The 20,732-nt window shown below is 42.4% G+C and overlaps 1 protein-coding gene across 1 annotated transcript in view; it reads right to left on the reverse strand.

The window, feature by feature from the left end:
- Positions 1-20,732, reverse strand: part of DOCK3 (dedicator of cytokinesis 3) — a 349,841-nt gene that overhangs the window by 49,590 nt on the left and 279,519 nt on the right. Inside the window, exons 22-28 of the mRNA XM_068559156.1 lie at positions 18,308-18,478; positions 14,984-15,176; positions 11,891-12,018; positions 9,344-9,490; positions 7,235-7,333; positions 1,839-1,933; positions 67-142 (exon numbers count right to left, since the gene is read on the reverse strand). Coding sequence (XP_068415257.1) covers positions 67-142; positions 1,839-1,933; positions 7,235-7,333; positions 9,344-9,490; positions 11,891-12,018; positions 14,984-15,176; positions 18,308-18,478 — 909 coding nt within the window. The remainder of the gene's footprint in view (positions 1-66; positions 143-1,838; positions 1,934-7,234; positions 7,334-9,343; positions 9,491-11,890; positions 12,019-14,983; positions 15,177-18,307; positions 18,479-20,732) is intronic.

The raw sequence follows: 20,732 nt of genomic DNA on the forward strand, positions 1-20,732 counted from the left end.
AGTGAGCTTGGTTTCTGGCTTTCTAGGGTTATTACAAAGACAGTGATGGATTTTAGGAGCTCCTACCTTAAAGTCGAAGTCTGTCTCTGTGAAATTCTTGTGCAGTGCAGAAGACAGGTACTGGACTGTAGTGACTATAATACTGTAGTAAGGGAACAAGGTGTTGGCAGAGTTAAAAGACTAACGATGGCATCCTATAGCTTAGCATCAACGGTCTATGGCCCGTGTGCAAACTTCTTGAGTACAACTAGCTCTCGTGTAAGGTGTGACTTTAAAGGAGAGAGAGAGATGGCACAAACCCCACAAAAAACCCAGCTTGGAGAAATGCCCCACCAGTCGGTTCTAGACCTAGCTCTGCCATTACCTGGCCTTGGCACTACTTCTCTCTGGGCCCCAGTTTCCCTGACTATAAAAGGAGGGGAGTGAGGTTTAATGGTTCTTCAAGGTTTCTTCCAGTTCAAAGAGTGATTCTAGTATTTTGGGGACCTTGGATAATGAACATATATTATGACCACCAGAGGACTTAGAGTAGCATTCTATTATTTTACTTGATAATAGGGGTTTATAGTTATTAAACCTCTACTTTTATCATATACTATTATTTTCATGTATAAGTCATTTGATTTCAGCCTTTGATCTAGAATATCACTTTCAATTTTCACCTGGGCACATTTAAAGGGCAATGGGAGGCTGATTTGTTAGAACCGAGGGCACAGGTCAAGGGAGGGAGAAAGTGAAGTGGGACAGGCAGGTAAGGGTTTGATTACAGAGGGTGTTGGACGCCTGGCAAAGGAGCTTATATCTAACAATGACCACCGAAGCCTTGGTGCAGAAGAGGGGCAAGGCAAAAACGGTGCATTAGAGAGACTAGTCACCAGCAAACAAATTTGAAAAGTAAAAGCTTTGAAAGAAGAGGCTGCTCCTGCAGAATGGGCTGGAGAGCCTGAAGTGCCCCGACTAGAGCTAAGAGAAGCAAGAGGGGGTCAAATGGAAAATCCACTATTTAAGGAAATATCTGTGCAACTCTGTTTAAAACCCTTCCTCTGTTCTGTATTAAATGTTTGCAGTTTTGAAAAAAGAAAAAAGAGTGCTATAAAAGGTACAAAGTAGAAAGACCATGCTGACACCTTGGTAATATATCTAACAAATAATTTCACCGCACTGCATAATGTCAACATAAAAGGCAGATCAGAGGGAGCGGGCAGTAGACTAGAGAGTGGAGGCCAAGTGGCCTTCTCCCACAAGCAAGCACCTTACCACCCACATTACTTGTCTGGTTTGTCAGTTAGAAGCACAGGGTAGAAATATGAATGGGGCAGACAATTTGGGGTCAGCCTTAGAGTGAATTCTGTGGCCAGCGTTAGAAGTGGTCAGAGAGAGCCTCACAGCCAGGTCTCAGGTGGGTAATTAGCACTAGTTGTGGGAGGCAAGCAGTGTCTGGCAGACAACACAAATCGAATCAAGAGGAGGCCTTGGGATACTGCCTGAAACTACAGAGCAACAGAGGCCAATGAACAGGCCCTCCTCAAGGAGGAGCCCTTCTCTGGGTATTATATTTCTCATTCTTAAAAGTTCCTTTTCTATCCTTACCATGACATCGTCTGCCAGGCACTTAGATTCCAGTTTTAAACTGTCTTTGACTATTTCTTCTCCTTGAACTTTGGTAAATGGCCAAGTCCTGCTGATTGTGCCTCCAAACATTTTCACATCTGCCCTCTCCTCTCTGTCCCCATGGCTTCGACCTTGATTTCTGACTTGCTTCTTCTCACACATATACACACTCTCCTTAGTCTGGGAACAGTTCTGTGGATGCTGGTGCAGGGCCCTTCCACACTCACTTGCTTGTGAGAAGTCTCATCACCATCCAGTCCCGAGGAAAGACACTCATCTTCATCAGGTTCCGGAACACACAGAAAATCTTCAGCAGGAATTCCTGGTCCGAGAGGAAAATCTGATGTGAGACACCACACCTCTACCACTGCAGCATACATTTCCTCAACAGGGCTCTCCTGACCTCTAGACCATGAGAATGGATGGAACCAGTAGGTGAGACTCTGGTTCCCTTTGTGAGCTGCTTTTCTCTTAGAGGGCTGCATGGGAGTGAGGTCTGGGCACTTTCACAGGCCAGTCCAAAACTGGGTAGAAGAGATGCACTATAGCCACTCAGCCCAGTGCCTAACGACCAAAGCACAGGGGGTCCAGCAGAAATGGTATCCACCAGAGTCCATCGTTCTCAATCTTTGGGGCATGACCCCTGAGCACTTGACTATAAGAACTTGCTTTCCTGGATGTTAAGAACGCATTGACAAGAGAAGCACTTTAGGGATAGCAGAGTAAGTACCTCCAAAAATGTGCTCCTCCATGAAAGCAATGAGAACAGTCACAAAGACTGGTTAATGAAAGGCTTGCAACAATAAGAAGTGTTATTTAAGAAAAATGGTTGAATCTCAGTAGGAAAAGTGAGCTTTATTTTGTTTTAACTTTCCCCATTCCCATCCCCTCTCTCTCCCTATCTTCAACGTATCCTTGAAAATAAGCAGCTGTAGACCCATGGTAGTAGTAAAAACCAGCACCCTAGCAGTCACTAGAAGGGACAAAATGGTTTTGGAGCTCCCCAAAAAGTGCCATCCCAAGAGAATTGTTACTGTTTGATCTGTTTGGTAGCAACCTGGGAAAGCCCCATTCAGAGGGCTTAATTGACCGGACTCAGAGTTCACTAAGTGAGAAAAGCCTTATCCCTAGTGCAGTTGTTGAAAAAATCAGCCATAATAATTTAACATCCCAGCTTCATGAAGCAATCATATCAGTTGGGACAAACAAGAGAGTGGCCAAAACACTTAAAAGAAAAATCTGGGTAATGAGACATACACTTGGGGCTTTGAAAAGCTCTGACATATTCCTAGGAATCTAGAAGGCCACATATGTGTACAGGGCTGTACACATCCCCGGGAAAGACCTAAGAAGCCTAATCTGTCGCCTCTGGCTGACTTTGAGGCTCTATGCAAGCAAGAAGTGAAGGCTAAGGCAGCAACGTAAACTGCTGAAGCACTGAAGGTGAGCCCCAACCCCACACAGAGACACTTAGCAAAGTGGAAGACTCATTGATTTAAAGTGTTTAAGGAAATCTCTGTCCAGTTATTAAGCTGATCATTAAGCTAACTGAATGAAAACTTCAGGGGCTGCACACAACAAAAAATGCAGACATTAAAGAATTAGTCCAGGAAAGTCACTAAACAAACAAATATCAGCAACAAAAGTGAAACAACAACAAACCCTGGGGATGTGGGCAGGGGGAAGGGAATCTGATTTCCAGACTTGCTACATTATTTAAATTGTCCAGTTTTCAACAAAGAAATTATAAGATGTGAAATGAAACAGGAAATTATGGAAACATACATAAGATAGATATAAAACAAATAGCAAAATGGCAGGTGTAAATCCTCTTATTGGTAATTACAACAAATGTAAATGGGTTAAGCATTCCAATCAAAAGGCAGAGACAGGAAGAATGGATTAAAAAATAAACATGATCCAATTGTATGTTATCTACAAGATACATAAATACTTTAGATTCAAAGACACAAATATATTGAATGTAAAAGGATAGACAAATACATACAATGAAAATAGTACCCAAAAGAAAACTGGTGTGGCTATGTTAACATCAAACAATATAGACTTTAACAAAAATTGTTAATAGAGATTAAAAAGAACATTTTATAGTGATAAAGGAGTCAGTTGGTATGGAAGACATAATTATAAATATAAATGCACTTAAAAGAGAGCCTCAAAATACAGGAAGCAAAACCTAACAAAACTGAAAGGAAAAACAGACAATTCAACAATGACAGTTGGAGACTTTAATGTACCATTTTCAATAATGTATAGAACAACTAAATAGAAGATCAGCAAGGAAAAAGAAATCTTGAACGGGACTTCCCTGGTGGTCCAGTGGTTAAGAATCTGCCTTCCAATGCAGGGGATGTGAGTTCAATCCCTGGTCAGGGAACTAAGATCTCACATGCCACGGGGCAACTAAGCCCACATGCTCTAGAGCCCACGCACCACAACTAGAAAGCCCGCGCGCTGCAACTACTGAGCCCGTGTGCTCTGGAGCCCGCGTGCCACAACTAGAGAGCCCGTGTGCTGCAACTACTGAGACCACATGCTCTAGAGCCCATGCATCGCAACTATAGAGAAGTCCGCATGCCGCAATGAAAGATCCTGCATGCTGCAACTAAGATCCTGCGTGTCACAACTAAGACCTGACGTAACCAAATAAATAAATAAATATTTAAAGAGAAATCTTGAACAATACTATATACTAACTAGACCTAACTGACATCTATACAACACTCCATCCAACAATAGCAGAATACACACATTCTTCTCAAATGCACACAGAAGGATATGTGTATTCTCTTCTTTAGGGTAGACCATGTTAGGCCATAAAGAAAGCCTCAGTAAATTTAAAAGAACTGAAATCACACACAGCATGCTCTCCAACCATCATGAAAGGGAGTTAGAAATCAATAAAGAAAGAAGGAATCAAGAAGGAAATTTAGGAAAATTTTTTTAAATGTGGAATTAAACAGTACACTCCCAAATAACCAATGCATCAAAGAAGAAACCACAAGGAAATCAGGAACAGCTTTGACATGAATAAAAGGGAAAACATATCAAATCAAAACTTAAGGGATGAAGCTAAAGATTATAGCTGTAGTGCCTATATTAAAAAGAAGAGGGGCTTCCCTGGTGGCACAGTGGTTGAGAGTCTGCCTGCCAATGCAGGGGACACGGGTTCGAGACCTGGTCTGGGAAGATCCCACATGCCGCGGAGCAACTAAGCCCGTGAGCCACAATTACTGAGCCTGCGCGTCTGGAGCCTGTGCTCCGCAACAAGAGAGGCCGCGACAGTGAGAGGCCCATGCACCGCGATGAAGAGTGGTCCCCGCTTGCCACAACTAAAGAAAGCCCTCGCACAGAAACGAAGACCCAACACAGCCATAAATAAATAAATAAATAAATAAATAAAAAGGTGAATTTCTTTAAAAAAAAAAAAAAAGAAGAAGAAGAAAGATCCCAAATAAATAACCTACATTACATCTTAAGAAACTAGAAAAAGAAGAGCAAACTAAAGTAAGCAGAAGGAAGGGAATAATAAAAATTAGAGCAGAAGTAAATGAAATAGAGAAGAGGAAAATAGAGGAGAAAATGAAACCAAAAGTTGGTTCTTTGAAAAGATAACAAAATTGACAAACTTTTAGCTAGTCTGACCAAGAAAAAAAAGGAGAGAGAAGACTCAAATTACGAAAATTAAGGATAGGACTTCCCTGGTGGCGCAGTGGTTAAGAATCCACCTGCCAATGCAGGGGACACGGGTTCGAGCCCTGGTCCAGGAAGATCCCACATGCCGCGGAGCAACTAAGCCCATGCACCACAACTACTGAACCTGCACTATAGAGCCCGCAAACCACAACTACTGAGCCCGCATGTTGCAATTACTGAAGCCCGCGCGCCTAGAGCCCATGCTCTGCAACGAAGAGAAGCCACTGCAATGAGAAGCCTGCGCACCACAATGTAGCCCCTGCTCGCCACAACTAGAGAAAGCCCGCTTGCAGCAATGAAGACCCAATGCAGCCAATAAATTAATTAATTAAAAATAAATAAATAAATAAAAAATAAATAAATAAAAATTAGGGATGAAAGAAGGGATATCATTACTAATGTTACAGAACTAGAAAGGTTTATAAGGGACTACTATGGACCAAATGCATGCCAACAAATTATATAATCTAGATGAAATGGACAAATTTTTAGAAAGATACAAACTACTAAAATTCATTTAAAGAAGAAACAGAAAATCTGAGTAGACCTATCATAAACGAAGAGATCAAATTAATAATTGAAAAGCTTCACACAAAGAAAAGCACAGGACCAGACGGCTTCACTGGTGAATTCTACCAAATGTTTAAGTTAGAATTAATACCAATACTTGTCTTTTTAATTATATCCACTTTGAAAGTGAAGCAGTTATCTTACTGTGGTTTTGATCTGCATTTCCCTAATGACTAATGATGTTGAGCATCTTTTCAACTGTGTACTGACTATTTACATATCTTCTTTGGGGACATGTCTATTAAAATCCTTTGCTCATTATTAAATTGGGTTATTTGTCTTTTTATTGTTGAGTTGTAATAGTTCTTTATATAATAATACAAGTCCTTTATTAGATTCATGCTTTGCCAATATTTTCTTTCATTCTGTGGGTTGTCTTTAACTTTCTTGATGGTGTCCTTTGAAATAGAAAAGTTTTTAATTTTGGTAAAGTCTAACTTATCTATTTTATCTTTTGTTGTTCCTACTTTTGGCATCAAATCTCAGAAACCACAGCTAAACCTAAGGATTTAAAGATATACTCCTATGTTTCCTTCTAAGAGTTTTACAGTTTAGCTTTTACAAATAGGTCTATGATCCCTTCGGAGTTAATTTTTTATATGGTGTGAAGTAGGGGTACAATTTCATTCTTCTGCATGTAGATATCAAGTTGTCCCAGCACAATTTGTTGAAAAGACTCTTCTTTCCTCATTGAAACTGTCTTGGCACCATTATTGAATATCAATTGACTGTAAATATAAAGGTTTATTTCTGGACTCTCAATCCAATTCCATTGATTTATCTGTCTAACTTTAGGTCAGTACCAATCTTGATTACTGTTATTTTGTTGTAAGTTTTGAAACTGGGAAGTGTGAATCCTCCAATTTTGTTTTCTTTTTCAAGACCATTTGGCTATTCTGAGTTCCTCACATTTCCATATGAATTATGGATCAGATTATCACTCTCTGCAAAAAGACAGCTGGAACATTGATAGGTCTTGTGAAGCCTGTTTCATGAGCAATCTACAAATCATCTGTTGAGTTCATAAGAAAGGGAAGAGTCCTGGTTTGCTGACAACCAGTGTGGCCCAGAGTAGCCTCTCATAGAGGCACATGGTCACAGGGCTGCTACCAGTCAGGGAAAACTTGCCAATGTTACTGGGGTCTGGATCTGTGGGAATATTGTTGGCTTTCAGCTTCTGGAAGCCATGCAGTCAGCTGTAAAGTGAGGCTGGTACATCTTATACCCTTGGCAACACTGGCCACTTGCACTCACCCTCTGGCAGGGGAAAGACTCCTGGGTAGTCTTAGTTGCATGCTTCCTTTCCCGGGTGAAAGGTCAATGTTTTTCTGCCTACCTTGAGCTCATCTTTGCTCTGGAAGTTGTCCAGGAGGTGCTGGTAATGGGTGTCACACATCTGGCGGAGCAATGAGAGAAGGCAGGACACATACTCGCCCTGGGGACCAACCCAAAAAACACTTAGCAAAGCCAATGACAAGAGCTGTGTTCCCCCAATCCACAGAGGGCAAGGAGAGAAGGAAGGGTCTGAGATGGCCCCAATGATCATGAAAGGGAAGGTGACAACTCTGGCCCTGAATATGAATTTTCTTTTCAGCTAAGGGGGCCCTGAGGGGTTGGGAGTTTTAATAAGACCTCTGCAGCATGGGGCTAATTGAAAAACCTTAACCTATAACGAAGAAGTACTGCCAAGTAAGACAGATAGTCTAGCTTTTTCCTAGGAAAGTTTTGGCTTCATAGTCCTTTGTCATTATATGTTGCCAGGGTACCATACTGAAGTCTGGAGGGGCTACTGGGAACAGGGCTCTCAGCCTTCTCTGGACAGAATCTGGGCTCTGCCTATCCTGCTGGGCTGGAGAAGCCCTTCTACAAGGATCTCCTTGGGGACCTCCCAGAGCTTACATGTGATTACTGGACCAGGCAGATGGAACACGGTAGATCAACATAACTCTCTGGAAAGCAGAAGAGTCAAAACGGACCTTTATGAGTAGATGAGCTAATGGCTTTAAGTAAACATTTAAAGATAAAAAAATGAGTCTTTAAAATTTCAAGTTCCAACTGGGGTACATGGATGAAAACCCCACCTTAAGGACTCCAAAGACTCATCTCATGGAAATTTTTGGCACGGGGCAGCTGAGCATGGCTTCCTCTTACAAGGTTGCCTCCTTAGAAGGGATGGAGGAAAAATTACTTCATTTGGGCAGTTTTCAAATGTTTTTAAACTCATGGGAATTTGACAACAGTTTTTTAGTCTCTCAGATCCTTTTTAGACTCATGAAATTATTATACATACATGTATTTAAAATATATACAGGTACATGAACCTCAGTTTTATTTGAAAAAAATGGACATAAGCCATAATTTATAGATTTGTTGTGAGGATCAGATGCATTAATGTACATAAAGCATTTAAGTAAACAGTTCACTACATAAAGCCGTGCTCAATAAATTGTTGCTATCATCTTCATTAAATCCATATAAAATAGATCACTTCTTTAGTATTGCTAATGAGTTAATATTTGTAGAGTGCATAAAGCAGGATCTGGCCCACAGCCAGCACTGTGTCATTGCTGGTTAGAAGGATGGGCTGCCAGGACATGCCAGGGTGCATATGTTTTTACCTACAGTGAGGGTGTCCTGAATAGGGGTTCCTAAGAGAGCAGATATTCTTTCCAAGCCCAATGCTCCAGAACTCACGTCTGCTCTTTGCTCTCCCTAACATGCTGGAGCTTGGCTTGCTCCCATAGAAGGTTTTCTACAAAGGGATCATTGTAGTCTTCCACCTGCCAACTAGAAGATTCCAAACAATCTGGTTATCATGTTCCAACATCAGGGCTAAGAAGTCCACTCTGTATAGGGGTGGGGGTTCTGGGGGGTGTCTCTTTGCCACACCTGAGAAGCTTTCCCAGTCTGTTTCTCTTCTAATTCGATCATAGGATATCATTGTTCAGTAATGCCAGCCCAATTCTACCTCATCACGTTTCTCCTGATACTAGACATTTAGATACAAACACTATGGACAAAAGCGACTAATGTGTAGGTACAAGCAAATTGTGAGAAAATAACTGTCATGCACATCATTTATAAGAGCCTGCTCCTAGAAGGAATAGTCTATATTTTTCACCTTCAACCTCTTACTATGTCTTTGCTTTATTCCACATTATAGAAAATGACTTGGCTCAAATGCAAAGGCCAATGGAGGTGGTGTGCAGGAAAACAGGACAGGAAGCATCACTGGCTCTGCCCCGAAGTAGACTCCTGTGAGTATGCACCTAGAGCGTTCAGAGTGGAGATGGAGTCTGACTCGAGAAGGAAAAAGGGCAGCATGCTGACAACCAGGCAGGAAGGGAAGCTGAGATGAAGGTGGTGTGATGGTGAGATGAGGTTTGGTGTGGAGGAACCCCAGGTTAGAAAAGAAAGCAAGAAAACCTGAATGTTAGTTACTAACAGTGATCTCCGCTGTGCACTGCGGGCACCGCTGCCCTCTTACCGCCTCCTGAGCGTGCGATTTGCTCATGATGGTGAGCAGAGTCTGTAAGAGCACGTCCAAGAGGCTCTCCACCATCATTTCTACCTCCTCCATGACATCTGCCTCCTGGAGTGAGCAGCGAGAGAGCACACCGTTAGTGCCAGACCTGCTGACGTGCAGCTGCCAGTACTTACTAAGTCAGCCACATCAGGAGTGGTCTTCTGACTTAATTCTCAACACTGAGCTCCTGGCCTCACTGGTATGCAGTGTCAAGGAACCTGGAACAATGGCTCTGAAAGGAGGTGAGGCACACCTGCTGCTGCTGCGTTGGTTTGGTGGCTGGGGCCTTACCCTAACGTAGCACCACCCTGACACCCACAGTTGTGAACCTCAGACAAATACATTAATTTCAATATACAGGGCAGAAGTGAAGGTTCTAAGTTAAATGTTTTCTTTGATTTTCCTAGAAAAGTCAGGAGGAAGCACAGCACTGCTGACTAACATTTTGAGAAAATGGTAAAGAATTCACACCACGGGGTGTGGTGGCAGCACCTTTACTATTGCTAATGCACACAGAAGTATCTCAGTCTTTCTGAGAACCATTTTCTCCTTGAGTGACCTCAATTTTTGCCAGGCCTGACTGCTGCCCAGATATGCCACTTCTAGCTCCTTGGCATTCTTGCTCACGTTCCCTGGTCCACCAGAAGGACTCTGGTCTCAGTGCATCTCTTTCAGGCAGCCTCACAAAAACAACGGAGCACGCCTCCTCACTAAGGGCTGCTTCCCAGTCACCAGGTTCTGAATTTAGGCAGAGTCTGTGCTATCTTTTTATAGACCTCTCACATGCAATCTCAAACCCTGTAACTTGATTTTCATTATCTCACAAAGAGATTCCCATTGCCTCTTCTCCAGTCTCTTTATATTATTACTGGTCCAAATGTCCATCCATCCATCAACCCACCATTCAGTAAGTATTTACCATGTGCCAGTCACTGTTTGAGAACTGAGTATACAGAAGTGAACAAGAAAGGTAATATCTCTGCTTTCATGGAGCTTAAATTTCACCCACCCTCCATCCATTCAATATAGTTACACTGAGCCCCATTCCACGTGAAAAATTTGAGCAGCTCTTGGGACCAAAGTCTTCTTTCTCATTTGCTGAACTGATCATAACACTCTTAAAACCTGTGATGGCTCTTTGAGTAGTTGTAAGCAACTAATTGCACTTGACTCTCTAGCCCCACAAACACAACCAGATCATCTCCTTCAGGTTTTTACTTGTTCCCATTCCTCTGCCATTCCTCCCCTACCCTTTCTTTTCCCGTTCAATTTCTCTCTTTCCTTTAGCAGTAAGCCTCCCATCCCAAGTCTGACCCTGGGTTACCAGTACACCTTATGTGCCTGGTGTTGCTTCTCTGAGGCCTGATGGGAAAGAGAGCTGCCAGGCCTTGCCTGGAGCCAAGATCAAACAAAAGGGCCACTACAACCATCACAGTCACTCTGCCAAGCTGGGCCCCCACCACCAGATGGTACTTTAAGTCTGGATACCAGAGCCCCCTATTGAGTCCTTGTATCCTGTTCAAACCAAGCACACTCTTTCTTTTCAGCATCTCTCCTGCTCTATCTTCCTGGATAACCTAACCTCGTATGTTCCTATCACTTGGCTACTGGCATTCATTTTAAATGCACTTGAAATTTTATTCTCCAAAAACCTTACCTCAACTTAATAAGATGGCATAATTAAAAACTCATTCTTGTTTTAAATTTCTTTATATTTTCCTATAGTTTCCAAATTTTCTAAAAGAAATATGCATTTCTTCCATTATCATAAATATATAAAATAAATATAATTAAAATAAATTCCTACCCTTATTCATGCCTGATACATGTTTTCCCTCCTTTCCTACCTCCCTTCCCTCCTACCACAGATCTCTTCTAAAAAATAAAAATAAAGAAGAAAGAAAATAGGCAAAAGCACTACTAGTTGAAACCTGACCCCTAAAGTACAATTCTACCATCCCATGAGGCTCAGAACTCTTGTGGACAACATTTATCTCTCGTACACCCTGCTCTCATCTGGCATGGTATAGGAATGCCATGTGGGTGGAATCAAGCTGCCAGGAAGCTGCCAGAAAAGTCTGAATGAGCAAGCTGCCTCTCAGCCTGGGCCTGCCTCCCTGTGCTTGTGCCTGAGTATCCTTAGAACACTCCCAGGAATACAGAAGTAATACCTTTTGACAGAAATAGAGCATGCACAGGATTGGGCTTTTTGGTACTACAGATGACTTATGTTTCTGGGTGTATTTATGGCAGTACAATTTTTTAACATAGCAAGACTGTTGTGTTGAGAAGCCTGCTGGGCACACATAGGGAGGCCTCCATTCACTTGGGAACCCCCATCACAGATGAAAGCTTCTCTGACTGGGAAGTGTACAGAGTGATCTTTGTTGGTCTGCCTCTGGCTAAAGTAACACAAGAGAGGGACAGAGCTTAGGGTGGGGAGTGGAGCGGGTCTAGGGCCACTACCAGAGAGCTGGTCTTGACGATGGAGAAGATGCTGCCAAGAATCCCTGAGCAGATTAGCAGCTCTTTCTGCTGTCTCAGGTGAAGGTGAATGTGATGGAGAACCACAGGAAGCAGGATGCGGCGGGATTCTGAGAGAGAAAACACAAAGGTGAAGAAGCCCTTCAGAGGAGAACCAGCTACCTTTGGAAGCAAGTGGCAATGTGGGATGCAGCTGGTCTCAAAGCAGGTGGGGCTGAGACTGCAGCCAAGCTGGAAATCACCCCCTTCCCTTATGTGGGCCTAAGAGCCCACTTCCTGGACATTTTAAGACATTGCACAGCATTATCTTTCTATCTCTCTTTCCTTCTTTCTCATTTCAGGCCTAAATATCTAGGGCATGTTATTCAGGATAATGTTAGGAGACTGCTTCCAAATAAAATCTCTTTACTGACTAGACTCCAAATTAAAAGCACAGATTACAGTGAAAACCCCATTTAAATGACACAGTTCTATGAACTACACTGATTTTTTTTTTTAAATAAATAAATTTATTTATTTTTGGCTGTGTTGGGTCTTCGTCACTGCGTGCGGGCTTTCTCTAGTTGCAACGAGCAGAGGCTACTCTTCGTTGTGGTGCGCGGGCTTCTCATTGTGGTGGCTTCTCTTGTTGCAGAGCATGGGGTCTAGGCACACAGGCTTCAGTAGCTGTGGCACGTGGGCTCAGTAGTTGTGGCTTGCGGGCTCTAGAGCGCAGGCTCAGTAGTTGTGGCACACGGGCTTAGCTGCTCCGCGGCATGTGGGATCTTTCTGGACCAGGGCTTGAACCCGTGTCCCCTGCATTGGCGGGCAGATTCTTAACCACTGCATCACCAGGGAAGCCCTGAACTACACTGATTGAACTTACAGACTTGGTATGGATTATAAATGGTCCCTCTTCACAATGCCCTGGATGGCGGCCTGGCACTTCCACCCCCATAAGTTACGCACTTTGCATCAGCCGTCGGGCCTGCCTCCTTTTCCCCTCAGGCTTGTGGGATGCTACATGTATCCACAGCAATGAAAGGAATAGAAGCAGGACTTTTATCTTGTCATAAGCCTGCGATAATCAGCTAAACCTCATTGTCAATCCTACTGCATACATTAAAATGTTTTTCTTTTCTTTTCTCTTCAATGCTACCTGAATAATATTTTCATCAGGGGGTGACTATATTTAGAACTCCGAATTCAAGAAGGCTAAATCCTAAATCAAGCTCTTTTATTAATTCACTCTAAGATTTTAGGCAGGTTGACTCCTCCTGTGGGCTTAAATTCCCCCATCTATGACTTCACAGGTGTGGTGAGAAGGTGAAATACAAGTGGGAACATGTTTCTGGTATCTTGCACTCCAATGTGGTCAATGACTGTGTGATAAAAGTACCACCATACCTGGCCAGCATGATTCAGTCCGACTACCAGTAACACAAACAAGCCAAGGCATTTGGGATTTATTATTCATATTTGACCATAATTAAGTATTCCAGATGAAATTCAGAATGAAAATCTTTTTCAGCAAAAGACAAACTACATAACATACAAGAGGTTGTGGGGACTGCCTTGTCAAACACTTAGAATATGTTCAAATAAAATGGAATGACAGCTATTCTATGTTTAAAAGGATGCTTGGATAAAAGAGAAGTTCATATTGTATTTTGTAGACCAAAATACCAACAGAGCAAGATTTGTAACAACCAACAGCTGCCTGCAGACAAAATAGTAGTTTGTTATTGGAGTCTGCTGATGAAGAAAACAAACTGATACGCTCTGAGAATATGTGTTGGTTAATGACACCGCTGGTAAAAGCCTTCCTGCTTCAGGGAAGATGCTTCAACTCAGGCATTCAATGAAAGTGAGATGCAAGTGAAAATTTGGTGGTGGCTTATTATCTCAATATCCAATTACATAGTTCCAGCCACATAAGAATAATTTTTCTTAAGTGATTATGGGAAGCAGCAAGTACATGCAAAAGTATTAGAAATAACTATGTCAATGGGGGCAGTCTGCTGTCCGCCTTCCCATATATTCAGAAAGCATCTGCTTTAGGCAGTGCTCAAAGCTTGAGTGTATGCAGTGGCTTCAGTGAAAGTATGTCCAAACCATTGATGTTATCTTCAATCCAAGAACTGATGAAGAGAAAAGTGTTTACCATAAAAAGTTATAGGTGGAGAAAAGCTGAATTTCTTGGTGGCAGCTTTACCATCAGCAATACTTTACACAGGTAGAGTTAAGTTAAAGAGAGTATTTATTTAGTACTGCAAATGTGTGTAGCTCTGGGCTGAGAAATTATTGTTCTTATACTTTAAAAGTCAAACTTAAAATATTTTACTACCAAAAAATTCTAATTATAAAAATTCTAATAATAATTGCTTTACTAGCATTTCAGATTTATTCCTGTGCCCTAGAAATTTATTCCACAATAGTGATATTCTGCTTAAAGGATCAGGCTCACATTGATCTTAACATCTGACTATTGAGTATTTGATCACATTCAATGTGGTTTCAGGTATGAATCCGGGGGTTCCGTCTGAAAGACAGTCTGGCCTGCTGACGGTATTTGTTAGGCTGTCCTGACCTCTTTTGGAGTGTGGAGGGCTCCCTGTCCATCACTTTGTCTAATCTTTAGAAGCTCCTTCAGAGAGAGGAAAAGGAATCTATCTGACTGGTGAGGAAAGGAACAAAGAAAGTATAGTGGGTCCTCAGCGCCCCCCTTTCAGGGTCTCTTTTATTTCCTTGACTTATCCTATCCCCTTGGGCTAGACCTTTCTCTCTTGTTCCCCCTCCTTTCCTTCTGCTTTTTCATCCTGCTGGGGCTATGGCAGGCCCCATTCTTGGCAGCTGGCTAGACTTGTGGGCCTGGAGGCAGGCCACCCCATGTGGGTCCCTAGGAATAAATTGTGAGTAAGGCAGTAGGCCTAGGTTCTGGCTGCATTCTCTAACAGAGTTTACCAAAAACTCTGCATTTGAAGGGCCACTGGCATCTTGCATGATGGCTGATGAAACTGATGCTTTGCTTCCCACTTGGCCAACACCCTGATAAGGAAGAAAGGTGAGTCTGACTCTCATCCCAACTTGATTTACCTGAGAAAGAAAATAGGCGGCTATCCACAGTTCTGGCAATGGACTGCAGCTTGACCACATCCATTGACTGCCCAATGTGCACAGTGCTGGGCATGCTCCCCAGAGTCCCTCTCACAAACTCTGCTACCTCCTGCACAGTGAACATCTGCAGCAGCTCGTCAAAGATCGTTGGGAAGGAATTGAGAAGTGCAGCCTGCAGAAGCAAGTGAAGCTCTGGTTAGCTCAGAGTTAGGTATGCACCTATCTTGCATGCTTAGACAATGATACATGGTGGTGAGAGGTTGAGAAGTCATTGCAGCACCCCTGCCTCGAATGGGCTCCTCCCTGGCCTTGGACTCCACCCATCCCTGCAGCACTCTTAGGGCATGGAGCAGGGAGAACCAAAAAGGAAACCAAAACAAGAGAATTTACTGGGGCCCAGGCCGCTTGAAGCTTTCAGAACTTGCCAAGGCATTTGCTGGCAAGAGAAGGGAATATATAGAGAAATTAACTCTAGCGCTTAACATCCATAGCTGTTTTTGCTCATAAAATGGATTTAACTTTTTTGTCTGTCTCTATGATCAAGCTCTCGACTTTCCAGTTTCAGTCCCAAATTCAAGCCAGGAAGCTCTCAAAGAACGTAGGCAAAGATAACTGAGCACCATCAAGCAGCACTAGGTGAACTCCATTCACAGTCCTGCAGCCAGCAATCCAGCTCTGAAAACTGGACCATTTCCCCAGAATAGTGTCATTTATTTGAAACCATGAAATCTAAAGACTTTGTAGATTATTTCCTTCACGTGTGAGGCCTGGCAGTTTCAAGTGTAAATCCAAAAGGATGGAGAATGTGTGGATTTAGTCAGCCATGAACTCTTGAGGACTGCTGATAATGTTGGCATAGAGTTCAGAGACCTAGATGGCCTGGACAAGTGGAGTATGTGTGTGTTTGGAGAATTCTCTCCTAGGATCTTAGCTCTGGCAGACCCATACGGTAACCTCTTGAGAACAATCTGAGCCTTTGGGAGGCAGAATAGTTTAGGAGCAAGAGAATGAGTTTTGGAATTGGACAGACATGAGTTTAAATCCCAGCGTTACTACTTATCTGCCACATAACCTTGGGTGAGTTACTACGTAATCCTCACTTTTCTCATCTATAAAATGGGGATGATGCTATTACTTTTCTCCTCGTATTGGTATGAGGAAAAAGTTTAGGTGCATAAAATTAATTTCCAGTAGACTGCCTGGCACACAATAGACCTTCAATAAATGCTGGCTCTTGTTCATTTCTCTTGTCTAAATGGAAGCAGCATGAAGGAGGCTCTTCGTACTTCTCAGTCCTCTTACACTATTAAGCCGAGATTTACAAAGGGAAATGGAGTGTCACCTTGAGACGAGGTGAGAGTGCGCTCTTCCTAAGTGGCAGTTTGGGGGGCAGGGTGGGGAGCTGTTTTTCCTGACTGCTTCAACAGGCAATAAGACACTGGCCTAGAGTGAGTGAAAATTTATCACATGGGGAAATGGGTCTGTCATACTGCAGTCTATGTTCAGGCCAGGACCAAGGACTGAACTTTTATGAATTCTATCTGCAGATTTATAACTCCCTGGGATATCAAGGAAATCATTTTGCAGTAATTAGAACCAGCACAAAAACTATCATCATAAGCAACTAGATACAAAAGACAAAGGGGGAAAAGCAGGTATTTCCTTTTTTTTTCCTTTCCTTTTGGCTGCGCTGTGTGGCTTGCAGGATCTTAGTTCCCCAACCAGGGATTGTAGGCCTAGGTTCTGGCTGCATTCTCTAACAGAGTTTACCAAAAACTCTGCATTTGAAGGGCCACTGGCATCTTGCATGATGGCTGATGAAACTGATGCTTCATCATCAGTTTCATGGGGCCATGGCAGTGAAAGTGCCGAGTCCTAACCACTGGACTGCTAGGGAATTCCCAAAAAAGCAGGTATTTCATAATCAACAACAAACAGTAGCTGATTTGCTCTCTTAAATGGTGAAATTTCCTATACTTATGGCATCGGAACAGAAGGACACTTGCACCATAACATCTCCTAGTGGTCAGAATCAAAGATATAAAGTCTAACTGAATAGCATACTTGCTGAAAGTTCTGAAACTGTGAAACATGAGCCTGGCACCAAAGAAGCAGGTCTGATTCTGACTCAGGTCTAAGATAAGACTACAACTAAGCTATTTATCCTGATGTGATAGGAACATGCCATTGAGTACAGGGCATTCCTGAGTTCTCAGAAAGCTTATCTGGCTTGCTCTGCTAGCTCCCCATATCTCCACAGGCTGAGGGAGGAGTAGGTGTCCTGGGCCCTGGTTGGCAGGAACAGATAGGCTGGGGGAGAGGAAGGAAGGAGAAAGATGACTGGCTTGGGGTGTTCAGGAGGGGAGACCATGGAAGGAGCCTTTCTTATAGAGATACCTGGTGACCTTGATGTATTCCACTCTTTAATAGAGGCTATCACCCAGTTGCTCACCTGTTCTCTGGGCCAAGGGGCAACATAGAAGCAAGTGGAAAACAAAAAAAGCAGACTATTCTAATCTTAAACGAGATAGTTAAACATACATTTGCACTGACAGACCTGGCAGTGACTGAATGAATGGACATGAGAAAGGCTGTCTGGTCTTTGCTCATAGGTTTTGATGTAATAATTGGCTTCAAAAAAATCAAAGAAGTGAAATTCATTAGATAAAATTCTGACATTTATTTATAAGCAAAAATAACCCCTTTGTGACTGGGGTAATGAACAATATCCGTGATCCCTTCTAGGGTAAGGTTGCATGTAAAAGGTAACTGATTAGCTGGCCAGACATTTTTAATATAAGGAAGCAACTTCCTTCCCACACTGGTATTTCCAATAGAATCTAATCCTAATTCTTAGCCAAAGTTTTCTAGTTATTTCTGCTGTTTTTCAACCTATTTCATTCTTAACTGCTAGGATGGACCAATACTAACCTGAGGTTTTTAAAATTAATACAGTGGCTAGGAAATAAAATTCTCTATACATTCTGAATATCCTCTATAAATAAGATGTTCATGAACAACTAATAGCATGGTAGCTAAATAAATTTGGTCTAAAGAGGGCAAAGTTGTGCTTCTTCTCCACCATAAAGCCACTGGGCTGTCTTATATTTGGAAGCTGGGGCATAGCTGGCTTTGAAGTAAAAGCAGCATTTTATTCTATTAGGTATTTCCTTATAACTCACCCCTTACCCAAAACACAGGAGCTTGGCAGGGCTTCTTTGACTCTGGAAGCCAGAGGACAAAGAAACCACCTGCTAAGACAGACAAGAATCCAGCAGCAAAACTTTCCTGTAGCTCACAGACCTGAGTGAAAAGGAGTGTTTCTGAGTTTCTGCTGTCCAAACTGAGCACAAACCGGATGGACTGGAAAAGTTCTTGGATGCTGGACCGGAATTGCTCCTCTTCCATCCCACAGGTGGCACGTGAGTACAGGATCCTTGACTGCACAATAAACTTGAAAAGGTACTCCAAGGCCTGGAGGTGTAGGAGAAAAAGGGATAGAGAGGTGTTAATGATGTCCAGAAGCTAACATATGAGGGAATGAAGGGTGGAGTACCAGAAAATTATACACCAAAATTGGGAGGTGGACAATTCCAACTATGGAGACAAGCAGTTTAATTTTTAAAAATTTTTTATTGGAGTAGAGTTGATTTACAATGTTGTGTTAGTTTCTGCTGTACAGCACAGTGAATCAGTTATACATATACATATATCCACTCTGTTTTAGATTCTTTTCCTGTACAGGTCATTACAGAGTATTCAGTAGAATTCCCTGTGCTATATAGCAGGCTATTATTAGTTATCTACTTTATATTTAGTAGTGAACTAAACCTTTTCTCAAAACTCCAATGGTCACTGAGCAGCAACTGTCTATGTACTGAGAGAATCATCAAATTATTTCATGTGGTTATGGAAGTGTATAACCACAGACTATTATGGAAGCAGTTGAATTCAAGACCATATAGGATCAAAAGAAAATTAAATTTCTCTCATTTTTCTCAGGTCTGGAAATAAAAGGCTACAAAGGTAATGATATAAGAACCTCTCTTAAATTTATTCCAAGAAGGAAGAGTCCTTTAAGGAGTCTTCTGCATCTTCGAGAAACAGCTGGCCCCTGACACGTGCCAGCCTTCTCACCAGGGGTCAAGTCTGAAGAACTTGCCGCTAGTTGCACAGGAGCTGGTGGACCTAACCCACCCATTTTCCATCCTCTTCCAGACCAGGACACCTGCCATCAATAGTTCATGAACAATACAGAAGACAAAGCTCCCATAACATGTTTTGGGAGCAGAATCTGTTTCTGAGGAGTCCCTGCAGCTTGGTCCATGCTTATGAGCTGAATAATTCTCTTTTAAGAGAATTCAAGATCCAAGACTATACTTTCTAATCAAAGAAAGGCTAACGATTTCCCAGACACTGGAAAGGCAGAGACATTGAAGACTGAGGAGAAACTTATCCAAGGATGAAATATGGAGCTCAGTTACTTGAACTATATAACAGGAAACAATTCCCAAGCTACTTTCATGATCTATTCATCTGTCAGGTTTAGCAAAGCAAAACTTTGTGTGTGTGTGTGTGTTTATGTGTCCCACACTAAACTCAGTTGGCACTGGAAAATGGCTAGTTCAGACAAATGTGTGTTCCAAGGCCTGAACCAGAGGATTCTGTAGAATAAATTACAGTGTTTGGCCTCATCTCCATAAATGCTACAGTCTCTGTTTCAGTAGCCTTTTAATGCCTGGTCTACAAATAACCTGGAAATTTAATGCCTGGTCTGTAAAGAACCTGGAAAGTCTCTGCTAAATTTATAAAGGAAAGTGTTTTTTTTTTTTCAGTTTGAAACAACTACCACAAGAGATGTACTGAGTGGCTTAAAACATCCACTAGTTTCAGAGTGAGAGGCAGAACCAGACAGCAAAGTCGCTTGCACTTCCTGGGTATGAGAGATCAGTTCCTCCATTAAGTCCTAAAATATAAAACACTCTGCAGAGGAGTACAAGGCTGTCGTCGAAGACAGCCTGTGAACACCTGGATGAGGGCAAGGAAAACAAGCTCACTTCCAGTCATCCATCATTACCTGACTTCCCCTTTCCCTACTCCTCTTGATTTTTACCATCAGCACCAGCTGATGGCCAGGACCAGGTGAAGCTGGCCACCTGTGACAGATGCAACTGGGTAAAGAGAGGAGAGCAGAAGAGTGGGATAAAAGGTGAGGGCGGATCCTGTGGAAGTTGTTTGAAGTTTACAGGTGTTCCCAACCCGGTGTGGAGACAATGGAACACTTAACTATGGATGAAGCAGCTTCTCTGTCTTTTTCTACTTAAGTTAATAAACCTGAACGGAAAAGAGATCCTAAAAGTTATTACAACCTTTCTGTCACTAAGGAGATCATTGTGCTTTCTCTTTCCTGGCTCCCTGGTAAGAACCTGATGCAGCTCAGCAGTGAAAAGTATGCTGCCTTTTTGGAACGCCCTGCCAAAAGCCATCCTCAGACCCACCAAGGATAGCCCCTCGTAAGTCATTCACACAGGAATAATGTAACCAAGTAAGAAAATAAAAGACTCTTTATTTTCATCTTCTTTAGTGGCATAACTTTGGAAGGTCATGACTCTGAAAGGGAAAGGAAGAGATGATGTACAAGTAGCAAGATGTATTGAATCAAGAGCAATAAAGAAGAGGAGGTTTCCTGGTCCACAGATTATGATACCAGAATAAGAAATGCCAGGTC

Source organism: Eschrichtius robustus, chromosome 12 (genome assembly GCF_028021215.1).
Source record: "Eschrichtius robustus isolate mEscRob2 chromosome 12, mEscRob2.pri, whole genome shotgun sequence".
NCBI lineage: Eukaryota > Metazoa > Chordata > Mammalia > Artiodactyla > Eschrichtiidae > Eschrichtius > Eschrichtius robustus.